General features: G+C 49.0%; 1 protein-coding gene across 1 annotated transcript in view; it reads left to right on the top strand.

The window, feature by feature from the left end:
• LOC310791888 (SLIT-ROBO Rho GTPase-activating protein 1-like) overlaps positions 1-11,850 on the top strand; it is a gene marked incomplete at both ends in the record, with an annotated part of 63,380 nt that extends 51,530 nt beyond the window's left edge. The window contains 7 exons of the mRNA XM_083653566.1: positions 689-800; positions 3,604-3,828; positions 5,278-5,357; positions 5,820-6,000; positions 7,797-7,928; positions 10,316-10,661; positions 11,407-11,850. Coding sequence (XP_083509692.1) covers positions 689-800; positions 3,604-3,828; positions 5,278-5,357; positions 5,820-6,000; positions 7,797-7,928; positions 10,316-10,661; positions 11,407-11,850 — 1,520 coding nt within the window. The remainder of the gene's footprint in view (positions 1-688; positions 801-3,603; positions 3,829-5,277; positions 5,358-5,819; positions 6,001-7,796; positions 7,929-10,315; positions 10,662-11,406) is intronic.
• Between the last annotated feature and the right edge of the window lie 3,075 nt (positions 11,851-14,925).

Here is a 14,925-nt window from a genome sequence, read left to right as displayed (position 1 = left end):
CTCACTCTATTCCACAGAGGAGATAGGGAGGAGCCAGCTTCTCTCACACACTCTATTCCACAGAGGAGATAGGAGCCAGCTTCTTTCACACACTTTATTCCACAGAGGAGATAGGAGCCAGCTTCTTTCACACACTCTATTCCACAGAGGAGATAGGGAGGAGCCAGCTTCTCTCACACACTCTATTCCACAGAGGAGATAGGGAGGAGCCAGCTTCTCTCACACACTCTATTCCACAGAGGAGATAGGGAGGAGTCAGCTTCTCTCACTCACTCTATTCCACAGAGGAGATAGGAGCCAGCTTCTTTCACACACTCTATTCCACAGAGGAGATAGGAGTCAGCTTCTCTCACTCACTCTATTCCACAGAGGAGATAGGGAGGAGCCAGCTTCTTTCACACACTCTATTCCACAGAGGAGATAGGGAGGAGCCAGCTTCTCTCACACACTCTATTCCACAGAGGAGATAGGAGCCAGCTTCTCTCTGTTGCACAGGCTGGTATTTCAGGAAGTGTCAGTGTTACAGACACCTTGTGATATCTTGGGGTGTGTGTGTGTGTGTGTGTGTGTGTGTGTGTGTGTGTGTGTGTGTGTGTGTGTGTGTGTGTGTGTGTGTGTGTGTGTGTGTGTGTGTGTGTGCGTGCGTGCGTGCGTGCGTGCGTGCGTGTGTGTGTCTTTCTTGCCACAGGTATAGAGAACTTGTATGACAGATCACAATGTATCCGTAAGATCCTGCTGGGGGCGACGCTCCCCAGGGCGACGCTGGTGGTGATGCGTTACCTGTTCGCCTTCCTCAACCAGTGAGTATCCACTTTCATCCCCCACCCCACTCGACTTGAAAAGACATACACCCTGTTTTTAGCTGAAATATAGCTATTTGCAGCTGGAACCTCACTTGCTTTGCTAAAGCACCTGGCTATAGTGCAGATTTCAGCTAAAAACAGCATGTAAATGACATATTTTCAAGTCGACTTGGCATCACAGGGCTTGTGGAGACTTGGATTATGCTAGGTGAGCACTGCCGTATGGAAGCGTTTTATGTTTTTTTCCCTGTTGTTTTTTAAATGTTTTTGCTCATGTTAACAGAGGTAGGTTAGCCGTACCATTGACTACCATCCATTGTGCTAAGCTAACTAGCACTCATTATTTTTCTACTACACGCACATAGAAGAGAAGGAACTCATCTTCTTGTCCTACTATATTGGGAAGATGTCTTAATGGTCGAATCTTCCAAAATGTTGGCGTGTTCCTTTAAAATAACAAAACTGTTCAACTTGACTCACGGTTGAAATGTTGACTTTAGAAACCCTGGGGATCGAATATCCACCTCGACCATGACGCCCTTACTGGCCACTGCACTATTTCAATAATATACTCTATGATGTTAATATGCACGTATCTAGAAACGTGATATACAATGTTTTTATGCCTCCGTTGGCGATAGCCAGGCCGGAGGCATTATGGATTTGGGTTGTCCATACGTCCGTCCGTCCGTACGTGCGTTTGTACGTCCGTCCGATGTTCGTTAACGCGAAATCTGAGGAACGCCTTGACGGAATTTCATAAAATTTGCCTCAAACATCGACTTGGACTCAAGGATGAACTGATTACATTTTGGTCGTCAAAGGTCAAAGTTCAAGGTCACTGTGACCTCTCAAACCCCATTTCCAAGCTCTTTAACATGATATCTCAAGAACGCCTTGACGGAATTTCTTCTGATTTGCCTCAAACGTCCACTTGGACTCAAGGATGAACTGATTAGATTTTGGTGGTCAAAGTTCAAGGTTACTGTGACATCACGACCGCTCGTTTCATGCTGGTTAACGTGATATCTCAGGAACGCCTTGACGGAATTTCATCTAATTTGCCTCAAACGTCCACTTGGACTCAAGGATGAACTGATTACATTTTGGTGGTCAAAGGTCAAGGTCACCGTGACCTCACAAACGCCATTTTCAAGCTCGGTAATGCCATATATCAGTAACACCTTAACGGTATTTCTTCACATTTGGCTCAAACGTCAAAGTCTGGACAGACATGGATGTCGACTCGACTGCTCACTTGTTGGCGGAGGCATATATCCACGGTGCGGTTGTTCTAGTTTGGTTCAGAAATGTGATATTCTACGTATCCGTGGATTGCAAATATAGAGTGAGAGAGTGAGGGGTGGAGAGGAGGGAGGTGTGAGCATGGGGGGGGGGTGTGATATGCAGGTGTGAAGTACCAGCTGAATGTATTTTATTGGCAGGTTATGAAGTGGATTCAGCGTTAGTGTTGTTGGTGCAGCTGAACCAGACATTTCATTTTGATCAGTTATTTCACTTCCAGGTCCTGTGATGACTAGTGGCACCCTTCACCCGGAGCCAGAGATACAGTAGAGACTGGATGTTGCACATTTTAGTTGTAGCTAGCAATGTTAACGGTGTAATGTGTAGCATTTTAACATCAATGAATCATTACCACATTCATTTGGTAGACATTCGTATACTTACTGTAAACAAACAAGACCATCACGCTGAGAAGACTGGCAGCCTCTGCCAGCCTCTACTCTGCATTTTACATTGGGTGCCAGTGGGTCGGATTTGGCAGGAAACCTGCTGGATGCCTTTACGGCACAAAACAGGAAGAGGGTGCTGTTCTTCCAGAACAAACAGCTAAAGATAGGTGTTAGATAGGAGGGAAAGACCAATGGAAAAATCACTTCCAACATGTTTATCCTCTTCAGTCAAATAAAAATATAGACCCTAGGAAGGGGGGACAAGAAGCAAAGGGGAAGGGGAAGCTATGGGAAATGTAGTCTTAATTTCGTTAAACACCAGCACTAACAAGGTCTAATACGTTTACAGTGATTATACCAAGGCATCACAATTAATTTGACAGTGATAAATATCTATAAATATTAGTAAGTGGCTTTGGATAAAAGCGTCTGCTAAATGACATAATCTAATGTCATGTCATGTAAATGCATCACAAAGCCGCTTTAACCCCACAGATATCTTCTACAGCTAGTGGACTTTACAATTGCACTTTACATTGTAAACTTGACAACTTTACAATGTAGTGCATCCCAACATGTTAAAGTGACAATTCACCCCCAAATCAAAAATACGTATGTGTCCTCTTACCTGTAGTGCTATTTATCCATCTTGTTTTGATGTGAGTTGCCGGGTTTTGTAGATATCGGCTGTAGAGATGTCTGCCTTCTCTCCAATACAATGGAACTTGATGGCACTGTGACTTGGCTTGTGGTGCTCATTTGAAAAGCTCAACCGCAATGTCGCTTTCCAGAAATCATAACCCACTTACTCAAGATAATCCACAGACCCTATTGTGAGCAGTTTCATGTAGGAACTATTTCTTTCGACCGAACACAGCTAGTGGGTGTAGTTCGGTCGAATGAGAAATAGCTAGCTAGCAGCTAGCGGGTGTTGTTCGGTCGAAATAAAATAGTTATTTCAGGAAACTACTCAGCAACTCACACCAAAACAATCTGGATGGATAAGTAGCACTACCAGTAAGAGGAAAAAAAGATGTATTTTTGATTGTATCTTATTTCTTTCAAACATGACGTTTGTTGTAAAATCCCTTTTACTTCCTGCGCAGCCTATCCCAGTACAGCGACGAGAACATGATGGATGCTGGGAACCTGGCCATCGTGTTCGGACCCACTCTCCTGCCCACACCCGACAACCTGGACCAGGTGGCGTGCCAGGCGCACGTCAACGAGGTGGTCAAAACGGTCATCCTGCACCACGACAACATCTTCCCAGACACCAAGGAGCTCCCCGGGCCTGTCTATGAGAAGTGCATGACGGGAGACCAGTACTGGTGAGGAGCACACAGATCATCATGTGGGAGGAGAAGGACCGTACATACTCATTCATTTTCATTCACGTTCATTCATTTCATTATTCACTGATCATATTCAGCCTATTAGAACATCGTTCTCTTATGTAGCCTTTCCCCCACTTTACACCACGCTTATAGGCTGATAAGGATTTAGGGGGAAAGCTACTACGAAGGAAGCATCTAAAACAAGTTCCAAAACCATCTACTGAAGGGGAATTATTCAAAACGCTCTCTAAGGCCTTGTTCAGACTGCCAGGACAAATCGGAGTTTCGACCTATCCAGATTGGAGGTCAGATTGATTTCACCAAGTCTGAGCTGCATGGGGGCACGGTGGCGCAGTGGTAGCGCTGTCGCCTCACAGCAAGAAGGTCCTGGGTTCGATCCCCTCCTGGGACGCTGTGGGTACTGAGGGGGTATCCCCATTCCCATATGTCCTCAGTGCCTACGGCCCAGGTGGGGTCGTCAAAAAGGGCTTTTCTGTGTAGAGTTTGCATGTTCTCCCCATGTTTCCTCCAGATAGGAACCCCCCACTAAAAAAAAGGTGAATGGAAAAGGTGAAAGTGAACTTGCTTGATGAACCATTACTGTGTGGAATCAATGACCCTGCAGGGACCTTGATGGATCATTGATTTCAACCCCTCCCCCTGTGGCTTCATTTGAAAGGGCAAGGGGCAAAAGGAGGGGGCACTCATTAACGAGGGGTAAATAAGGGTCAAAATAAGAAATGGGACTGGGACAAGTAGTCTTGTCTCCATCTGTGCATGTATCCTGCTGCCTTTGTTCAATGGACAGTGTGCCTATCCGCTGCTGACTGTAGCTCCCTCTCTTCCTCCCTCTCCCTCTCCCCCCTCTCTCTCTCCCTCTCTCTCCCCCTCCCCCCTCTCTCCCTCCCCTCCCTCTCTTCCTCCCTCTCCCCCTCCCCCCTCTCTCTCTCCCTCTCTCCCCCTCCCTCCCCCTCCCTCTCTCCCTCCTACTCTCTCACCCTCCCCCTCCCTCTCTCCCTCCCTATCCCTCTCTCTCCTTCTCCCTCCCTCTCCCCCTCCTTCTCCCTCTCCCCCTCCCTCCCTCCCTCCCTATCCCTCTCCCCTCCCCCTCTCTCTCCCTCCCTCCCTCTCTCCCTCCCTCTCTGCCTCCCTCTCTCCCTCCTCTCCTCCCTCTCTCCCTCTTTGCCTCCCTCTCTCCCTCCTCTCCTCGCTCTCTCCCTCCGTATCCCCCTCCCTCCGTATTCCCCTCCCTCTCCCCCTCCCTCTCTCCCTCCTCTACCCCTCCCGCTGTCTCTCCCTCCGTCTCTCCCTCCTCTCCTCTCTCCCTCCCTCTCCCCCTCCCTCCATACCCCCCTCCTTCCCTCTCCTCCCTCCCTCTCCGCCTCCCACTCTCCCTCCTCTCCTCCCTCCTTCTCTCCCTCCCTCCCTCCCACTCTTCCTCAGTGAGAGTCCGTTCAGCGAGCCAGGAGCGCTGGAGGAGGCCGAACCCGACGGCGGCACCGAGACCCAGACCAGCGAGGAGGGTAGGCCTGCCTACACGACCCCTCACCTTCACACACACACACACACACACACACACACACACTTACATACACACACACGCACGTATGCGTGCACGCATGCATGCACACAGGCACACACACGCACACACACCCAGTACCTCTCTCCCATTGCGCTCCGTCCCCTCGGTCTCCCCGGTGGAGAGCGGTTGCCATGGCAACAGCAGCTATGGAGACCGCCCCCCCCCCCCCCCCCCCCCCTCCCCCCATCTTCACCCCACCCTCTCTCTCTCTCACACACACACACACACACACACACACACACACACAGTATAGACGTTGCTGTTTTCTCATTGGTTGAGTTTGGGGGAGACAATGCCTCAGAGACAGGTGATGGACAGGTTCAGGTTCACCTCTATTTTCACATCTGGCTCTTGTCTTCATCTCCTCCTCTTCTCCCTAATCCCCCCCTCCCCTCTCTCCCAGAGGGTGAGGCGGTGGAGGCGGTGGCGAGGTTTGACTATGTGGGCCGTTCGGGACGGGAGCTGTCCTTTAAGAAGGGGGCGTCGCTGCAGCTGTTCCAGCGCGCCTCACACGACTGGTGGGAGGGGCGTCACAACGGCACCCATGGACTGGTGCCGCACCAGTACATCATGGTGAAGGACAGGCAAGTACACACACACACACACACACACACACACACACACACACACACACACACACACACACACACACACACACAATCACACACACACACACACACCAGGATGAGCATCGTTTTTATGTATTTTTACATTTATATTCAATTTCAGTTGTTTTAGTTCGTTCTTTTTCACAAACGGTTAGTCTACATGTAGTTTTAGTATTTTTTGTAGAGGTTGCTACTCGCGTTCGATTTCTAGGGTGGAGACTATGGAGGCAATTTTCCACCCACCTAGGCGCCATCGTGCAACTGTGCGCCATCGGCTCATACTACATCACAGTTGCTTGAGTGACATCACATTTGAGCAATTGTGCGCCGCGTCAACTTTTGCCCAATTGTATTAGTACTAGTTTCTATCTTAGTTTTATTTATAGTAGTATTAATTATAGGAGTAGGAGTAGTAGTAGTAGTAGTAGTAGTAGTAGTAGTAGTAGTAGGAGGACTAGTAGTAGTAACCTTGACACAAATGCACATGCTCAAGCACATACACATACCTCCTGTACAATAAGTCTGCAGAATGTTCATACAGCCTGCAAACCATTTGCTAAGAAAACAGACCACTTTAGGCCTTGTTAACTTCCTGAGCGGCCCATTTGATCCATTGACGAGTTGTGGTGATGGATTTGTTGATCACTGGATTGCACACCTTGTTGATTAATGGACTTATTGACCGAAGGAGTCACTAACCACTTGCCATTGATCGATCAGTTAATTGATAATTGGTCTGCTTTGTGAGCTCAGCTCTCTTGTTTCCAGAGTCTGTAGCGGTGATTTGTCCTGATTGGTCGTTTAGAGCAGAGATAATGAACTATAGAGATTGCTCAACTTCCACTCAATTCCTGTATCTGTGTCACGTGGGTCTCACCACTGCCACGCCCCCTTAGGAGACGAGCAGCAGGTCATGAGTCTATTGGAGTCAATGAGAGAAGTAATCTCAGATTATGACAGATTTCTTTCTTTTAAAGTAAATTAATATTGGGCCCATTTCCCACAAGCCACATATCTTCTGAACATTCTGACAGTAAAATTACATTTTTCAGATCAGAAGAAAATTAACTTTGTTGGAGACGTGTCTCTGTCTCTGTAACACACTCTTGCGAGATTTGGCAACAGGAGCTAACGTTAGCAGGTAGCGATTAGCTAAAGCTACATGTAAAAGTTCACAGATCTAGTAGCTAAATCTGTGGTTGGAAAATGTATTTTTTTAAGTGGATATCTTAGTTACAACTAGATTGAGCTAACAAGGGGCAGCTTTGAACTATAGAGATATGTTATTCAGTTTTTGGAACTCACAATCTCTAGCTCAAGTTATACCATTTCATACTATTGGCGGAGCCTGGAATGAGCGGGGTCATCTCGCCATTCCGAAGTGTCGGCATTCCGATCATTGACTTCTATGCTTTCGGAGAGGCGGCCCTTTTTATCTCCAAAAAATGTTTCGCCGAGAGGTTAGGTTTAGGGTTAGGTTCTGGGGGAGGTTAGGCTTAGACGTGGGGGGTGGGAGAGGTTAGGTTTAGGTTTAGGGTCTGGGGGAGGTTAGGTTTAGACGTGGGGGCTGGGAGAGGTTAGCTCCAGCCGGTCCCCAGGGTTAGGGTTAGGGTTAGGGTTCTTTCGCAATGGCGAGACAGATCTCAATTTTGTCGGAATGCCGGTATTTCGGAGTGCCGACATTTCGGAATGCCGAGATGTCCCCGGAATGAGCTATCTATATATAGTCCATTATCTCTGGTTAGAGTCTGTGCTTATGGTCCTACATGTAGGCCGGACGCCATGTCGGACACACTCAGTCAGAAAGCGGACAGCGACGGAGGAAGCAGCAGCACCGACGATAAGAGGTCCAGGAGTGAGCTGAGCTCCCCCACCGACATCAGACCACCTGAGACCTATAACAGGTCTGTCATGTAAGACAGCGTCCAGCATCACAAGGGTTACAGGAGAAGTCTAGTGGCTTCTCTGCCTTCTAAAAATGCATGTGGATTTTTCATTCCATTATAGGAGAAAACAGTTATCATGTGACTTTTACCGGTATTTCTTTAGCTCCGATGCCTTTCGCTTTCTTTCAACTCTTTTCGATAGGCCCTCGATAGGAGGGCACGGTGGCTCAGTGGTTTAGCACTGTTGCCTCACAGCAAGAAGGTCCCGGGTTGGAACCCCCGGTCCGTCCCAGGTCCTTTCTGTGTGGAGTTTGCATGTTCTCCCCGTGTTCGTGTGGGTTTCCTCCGGGTGCTTCGGTTTCCTCCCACCATCAAAGACATGTATGTTAGGGTTAATACTCCTGTCAGTGCTCCTGACCAAGACCAATGGCAAAAGAACTGGAGTTGTTCCCTGGGCGCTGCACTGTGGCTTCCCACTGCTCCTAGTTCTAGGAAGGTTCCTAGTAGAGGATGGGTCAAATGCAGAGGATGAATTTCCCCATGGGGATAAATAAAGGATAACTAAACTTAACTTAAGGCCCAATGAAGTATTTAAAAAATGGTGAATGAAAAGCAGTTCCTATCCAAATGCATTTGGATGCTTCTGGATTGATGCCCTCATTGGACGAATGGGGTAAGAGGAAGAAAGAATCAGGCAAAACCGCAATGATACAGTTGTGTTCCAGCACAGCTTCATCATTGCAACATCAAATTCAGAAAAGAACAAAAAAAATCCAAATGCTCGGCTAGTTTAATCCAAAACTATCTTTAATATCAGATAATATTAATATTTGAAGTCTGTCTCATTTCAACCCTCTCGACTTTTCCACCTAGAAGTAGTTCCTATGAAATGGATTGTTAGGTAAGAAGCTTTACTATTTGACAGCGCACATCGGACCTCATGATGACAATAAAAAGCGTGTCTTATCAGTGACAAGACCCATTTTGCATTTGAGAAGGTCAAATGTATGACATCTATGAAATCCCTCTACAGGTTACAACATAAAAAACTGAAAATCCATATGAGGAAGGGCAGTCTGGAAAATGGGCTTCACATTCATACGGATACGCCAACATTTTGGGAGTTTAGGCTGCCTTCCCGTTCAGGGCCGATTTTACACTTCATGGATCCTGGGGCTATTCATCTCTGCAGGGCCCCCCCCTCAAGCGGAAGGTTTGAGTGGTTTTTTTTAACCTTTTTTAGCCGTATTTAAAGGAATATCTCATTTTAAATCAACATTAGGATTATACTGTTGTGATGTCATTATTCAGTATCTTCTCCTTTTCTCACTAACTTTCATGTCACCACCTGCTCTCCTGTCAGCATTCTAACTTACAAACACAAACTGTAGGTTTAGCCATCATGTTCTTTCATAAACAGCCTGATTGGAAAGAAAACATTGCCACTGAGATGTCACAACAAGCACTTTTATTATTATTATTTAGTATTTATTATTGCTGTTATGCTGTAAAGAAAAAAAAGAAAAAAAAATAAAAAAAATTGGGCCCCTTGATGTCCCGGGCCCCGGGGCTTCAGCCCCGGTAAGCCCGTTGGTAAAATCGGCCCTGTTCCCGTTCAGTCGCCCAAAATACACATTGCAACAGTGCCACAAACACTCACATGTACATGTTGTGACTCGTGTACTCACCACGCGATGAAATAATAATCCAAAGTTACTGGAAAAACTAACAAAGATTAACCAAACTAACCAAGAGTAACTGCAGTTACTTCCTTGTTTGCCATGAGGCGCATGCGCTGTGTGCAGTTATCAGTACAGCGCATGCGCCTCATGGCAAACATGGAAGTGACGTTCTTGTAACGTTCTTGTAAGTGTGAGTTTCTGGCACTGTTGGGAATGTGTATTTTGGTGGACTGAACGGGAGTAGGCAGCTGTAGCACTAAGCTAATTAGCATTGAGGGCTGTACCGCTCTTCGTAGGGCACGCACAGTGTGACGATAAAGGCATCCACATTCTCCATTTACTGTTGGCAATATGGCAAATAGGAAAATCTCCCAAAATGTTGGCATATCCCTTTAAGTCACCTCATCATCATCCTTGGAGTGCCCTCAATGAGACACACGCTGTCGCCACTGGTTTCTGTTTCTCATCCCCCCCAGTTCATTCACAGTCCTGTATCCCTAGTTAGAACATCTGGAAATGTGAGTGGTCTGCCCCCTCTTGATGGGCAGGGAAGTCTCCAGAGCAGAACATCTGAGATGATCTGGTCTTTAGCAATGTCCAGCAAAGTAGACCCCTCTTTGTACCACAACAATGCCACCATAAATCTGAGATTTTCTAGGATGGTGTGGGTCATCTAATGGGCGAGTGTTAACTTCAGCCAATGTGTGCACCTCCTGTTGACAGCCACCGGAGGAAGCGCACCGACGGCTTGTTTCGCCGCCCGCTGGGCCGCTCCAACGACAGCCACTGCCACGGCAACGGGGGCGTGCTGGAGAGGAGCTCTCCTCCGGTCACGGGTCACTTCAGCCCCCGGGAGCTGCTGCTGGGCCGGGGGCAGGGCCTGACTCTGACTCCGCCCCTCGACAGCCCCGAGCGCCGCCGCCGCTCCACCGCCGTGACCATGACGGTGAGCCGGCACGACTCGCTGCGGCGGCCCGACGACACGCCCATCAGACGCTCCTGCAGCGGCCAGCACGGCTTCACCGACGCCCACCGCTCCAGGGTGCTGGACCCCGACACACTGGCACAGGTACACACACACACACACACACATTTTTGAGGGGGGCCTGGGGGCGCAGACAAAATGGTGGAACCTCCACGGTGACCTCAGCAGCGGAAGTTGGATATGTCAAGTCCTATGGTGTCACTATACCGAGGCAAAAGGTTGTCCTTTTTTGTCATTTTTGGATGTGCATGGCAGTCCAGCAGAAGTCACACAATGGCTGAAAGTGACACCACAGGAGTGCGGGATTCAAATAGGCCGTAGGGTGCAGTGGTCTGGGATGGCGGAGGTGTAACACTCGCCTTTCAAAGTCACATGTAATGTTTCTTATAGAATTTTAACCCAACCCAAGCCATAACCCTAACCTCAACCAAGTTGTTTTACTTGCCTAAACACAACCAGGAAACACAGCAGTGTTTTCAACCAGAAAATCAATCCCATGGGTCGCTGCTCGGAGCTCAGGGAAAACGTCCTTGGATGGACCAGCCGGCCGGACCAGTGGTGACAGCGGGGGACACCCCGGTCCGCAGGGAGACCCCAGCCCTGAGCAGCGAGTCGGCCAAGTCTCCTCTCCAACCGCCGCTGCTGAGGCCACCTCTTTGCGGAGGTTATGCCGAAATAGCATCCATATTTAGTACCACTGGACCATGGTGGAACATTTCAGCAGACAGATACCTCTGGCTGCCATTAGCATGCCAACATGTAAAGCAGCATGTCTCTCTCCCTGCTGCTCTCTCCATGTCCTCCTCTCTCCTCTCCCTCCTCTCTGCAGGACATGGAGGAGACGGTGAGCGTGGCCCTGGGGGAGCTGCGGCAGCTGGCTGGGCAAGGCTGCAGGCCGGCGCCTGACGTGGTGCTGGACACTCTGGAGCAGGTGAAGAACGGCCCCATGACCACCTGCTCCTCCGAGTCCCCCAGCCCCCACAGCACCCCCAGCACCCCGGGGACGCCCGGCACCCCGGGGACTCCCGGCACCCCGGGGACCCCGAGTCCCCTCAGCCCGCTGAGCCCCATCAGCCCGCTGCCCGGACCTCCTCCAGGACCTCCCAGGCCGGCCAACCCCTCTCCGGACGCCCTGGGCTCCTTCAAGCCGGTGGCGGCCGCCCGGATGGGGGCTCCCCTGCGCCCCCCTGCCCTGAGGCCCAAACCCATGGTCCCGCCCAAGAGCAGCACCCCCCCTCTGCCCCCGCCACTGGACAAATCTTGCACCATGTGAGCCAAACGAAGGCCCGAGACGAGGCCGAATCAGGCCGACCCGGGCCAAAAATGGGCCAGAAGAGGAGATCAGGGTACTGCTTACTGTTTATAATCAACATGAGGGTAGAAATGGTAGGACAGACAAAGAGGGTTTTACTGTAGTAATAAAATATAATATATGACATGATCTATGATATGATATGCCATGATATTTACGTGTTGTCAGGTTGGTGTGTACTCTCTTGGTGTGTAGGAGTTTACTTTCTCCATGTATTGAAGCATTTATCAAAGGTTATCAAAAGAACTGCTGATAGGGAGGAGGAACGTGCTGAGGCAGAGCATCCTGTCCTGTATAAGAGATGTAGGCAGACACATGGGGAGTGTAGTTTGACTCCAGTAAAAATGTAGTTTCAGTGATGTGAATGTTGGCTGTACTGTCATAAAGATAGGCCCGCTTTAGCCGAGGAGCCTATTGTGGAAGGCTGCTGTATCCTTAACTTTATTACGATTGGCTGCTGTATCTGTATACGATGCGATTAGATTGGTCGATGCCATATAGAAGGTGGACACTGTAGAGGGAAGGCGACACAGTTTTGGGATGTGACTCTTTATTTGCTTTTCTTTAGCTTTTTCCTATTTCACTTGGTTGAGCTGCTACGCTCACGACGCCTCAAACCAAGCCTCTTGAGGTAGTCAGTGACAAAGAAGAGAAAAAAATCACCTTATTTAACCAACGTCCAGCTACTTAATGAATGTTTCCAGTATTTAACGACTGTTCGGCCATCTATTGAATGTTCAGTGAGTTGTTGTGATGGCATTAACACTCACTAAACTTAACAGCCTTCTTGTGTTATGAGGAGACCCATACCCAGACCAGAGTTTCAAACAGGGTGCAACGGTTTAGTGCTTGGGGGAGGGGAGGGGAGGGGAGGGGAGGGGCGGGGTGTTCTGCAGAACTTTTTCTGCAATGGGGTGGGTGTATGATTTCTTTCCCATTTGTGTGTGTGTGTGTCTGTGTGTGTGTGTGTGTGTGTGTGTGTGTGTGTGTGTGTGTGTGTGTGTGCCCTGCCTGCCTGCCCTTGTTCTGTCCCCTTTTAAGTGCAGAAGCACTAGAATAGTGATAGATGATAGATTATTCATGCCTGCCTTTAGCGCCAGAATGCGTGCAAGTTGGGAAAGTGTGTGTGGGTTGATGTAAAAAGCATGCCACTTAGGTGTGTGTGTGTGTGTGTATGTGTGTGTGTGTGTGTGTGTGTGTGTGTGTGTGTGTGTGTGGAAATAACGTTCTCTATCGTGTTGAGCCTATATCTCCCTAATACTTTTCCAATGTATAGGAATGACCCTGAGCTGATGTGAATTACTCTGTAACCTTCACTCCTGTGATGAGGCCGCGCCCTGATTGGCCCGAGGACATATCAGCACCATGCCCTCACCGGGGTGGCTGTGGCTCAGGAGGTAGAGCAGGTCATCCACCAATCAGGAGGTTGGTGCTTCGATCCCCGGCTCCTCCACTCCGCATGTCGAAGTGTCCTTGGGCAAGACCCTGAACCCCAAATTGCTCCCAATGGCTGTGCCAGCACCCTGCTGAGGTGTATCTTGGCATTGTGTTGTATGGTAGCGTGTGCGTGGTTGTCAGGCAGTTTGAGGTGTATCTTGGCATTGTGTTGTATGGTAGCGTGTGCGTGGTTGTCGAGCAGTTTGAGGTGTATCTTGGCATTGTGTTGTATGGTAGCGTGTGCGTGGTTGTCGAGCAGTTTGAGGTGTATCTTGGCATTGTGTTGTATGGTAGCGTGTGCGTGGTTGTCAGGCAGTTTGAGGTGTATCTTGGCATTGTGTTGTATGGTAGCGTGTGCGTGGTTGTCGGGCAGTTTGAGGTGTATCTTGGCATTGTGTTGTATGGTAGCGTGTGCGTGGTTGTCGGGCAGTTTGAGGTGTATCTTGGCATTGTGTTGTATGGTAGCGCGTGCGTGGTTGTCGGGCAGTTTGAGGTGTATCTTGGCATTGTGTTGTATGGTAGCGTGTGCGTGGTTGTCGGGCAGTTTGAGGTGTATCTTGGCATTGTGTTGTATGGTAGCGTGTGCGTGGTTGTCGGGCAGTTTGAGGTGTATCTTGGCATTGTGTTGTATGGTAGCGCGTGCGTGGTTGTCGGGCAGTTTGAGGTGTATCTTGGCATTGTGTTGTATGGTAGCGCGTGCGTGGTTGTCGGGCAGTTTGAGGTGTATCTTGGCATTGTGTTGTATGGTAGCGTGTGTGTGGTTGTCGGGCAGTTTGAGGTGTATCTTGGCATTGTGTTGTGTGGTAGCGTGTGCGTGGTTGTCGGGCAGTTTGAGGTGTATCTTGGCATTGTGTTATATGGTAGCGTGTGCGTGGTTGTCGGGCAGTTTGAGGTGTATCTTGGCATTGTGTTGTGTGGTAGCGTGTGCGTGGTTGTCGGGCAGTTTGAGGTGTATCTTGGCATTGTGTTGTATGGTAGCGTGTGCGTGGTTGTCGGGCAGTTTGAGGTGTATCTTGGCATTGTGTTGTATGGTAGCGTGTGTGTGGTTGTCAGGCAGTTTGAGGTGTATCTTGGCATTGTGGCGCTACTCCTCCAGGCTGATGAGGATTGTTGGGTTCGAGAGCAAGGCTGTTGATGACACAAGCCGTAAATCCTGCCTGGACCCTGACCAGTCAGAGGACGCGTACGGATACATACTGTGTGTGTGTATATGTAACCGAATGAATGTGAATCCCGAGTGGTAGCGAGTAGGTTGGTTAACCTCACTCCCCCAGTATAAAGGCACGTTAATCAGCTCTGGCAAGGGAGCTAGCTCTCTTGGTGCAGTGGTTAGCGTGTCCGTCTAGCAAGCCGAAGGTCGGCAGTTCGAATCCACCCCTGGGCAAGCCCTTAACACGAGATGATGATGAGATAAACTTTATTGTCACTACATGGTACAAGTCTTCAATATTATACAATACAAATACATGTGTTGTAAATGTACAGAATTAACCAGCAAAGACAACCCACACCACGACACCAGAAACGACACCAGAAACATGGGTTTCTGCAATTACCACCAACACAACACCGTTACATACACAGTATATATATAGTGTT

The sequence above is a fragment of the Poromitra crassiceps genome (assembly GCF_964638095.1).
Source record: "Poromitra crassiceps genome assembly, chromosome: 2".
Taxonomy (NCBI): domain Eukaryota; kingdom Metazoa; phylum Chordata; class Actinopteri; order Beryciformes; family Melamphaidae; genus Poromitra; species Poromitra crassiceps.
The sequence above is the reverse complement of the archived record's forward strand: the minus strand, read 5'-3'. Positions and strand labels throughout refer to the sequence as shown.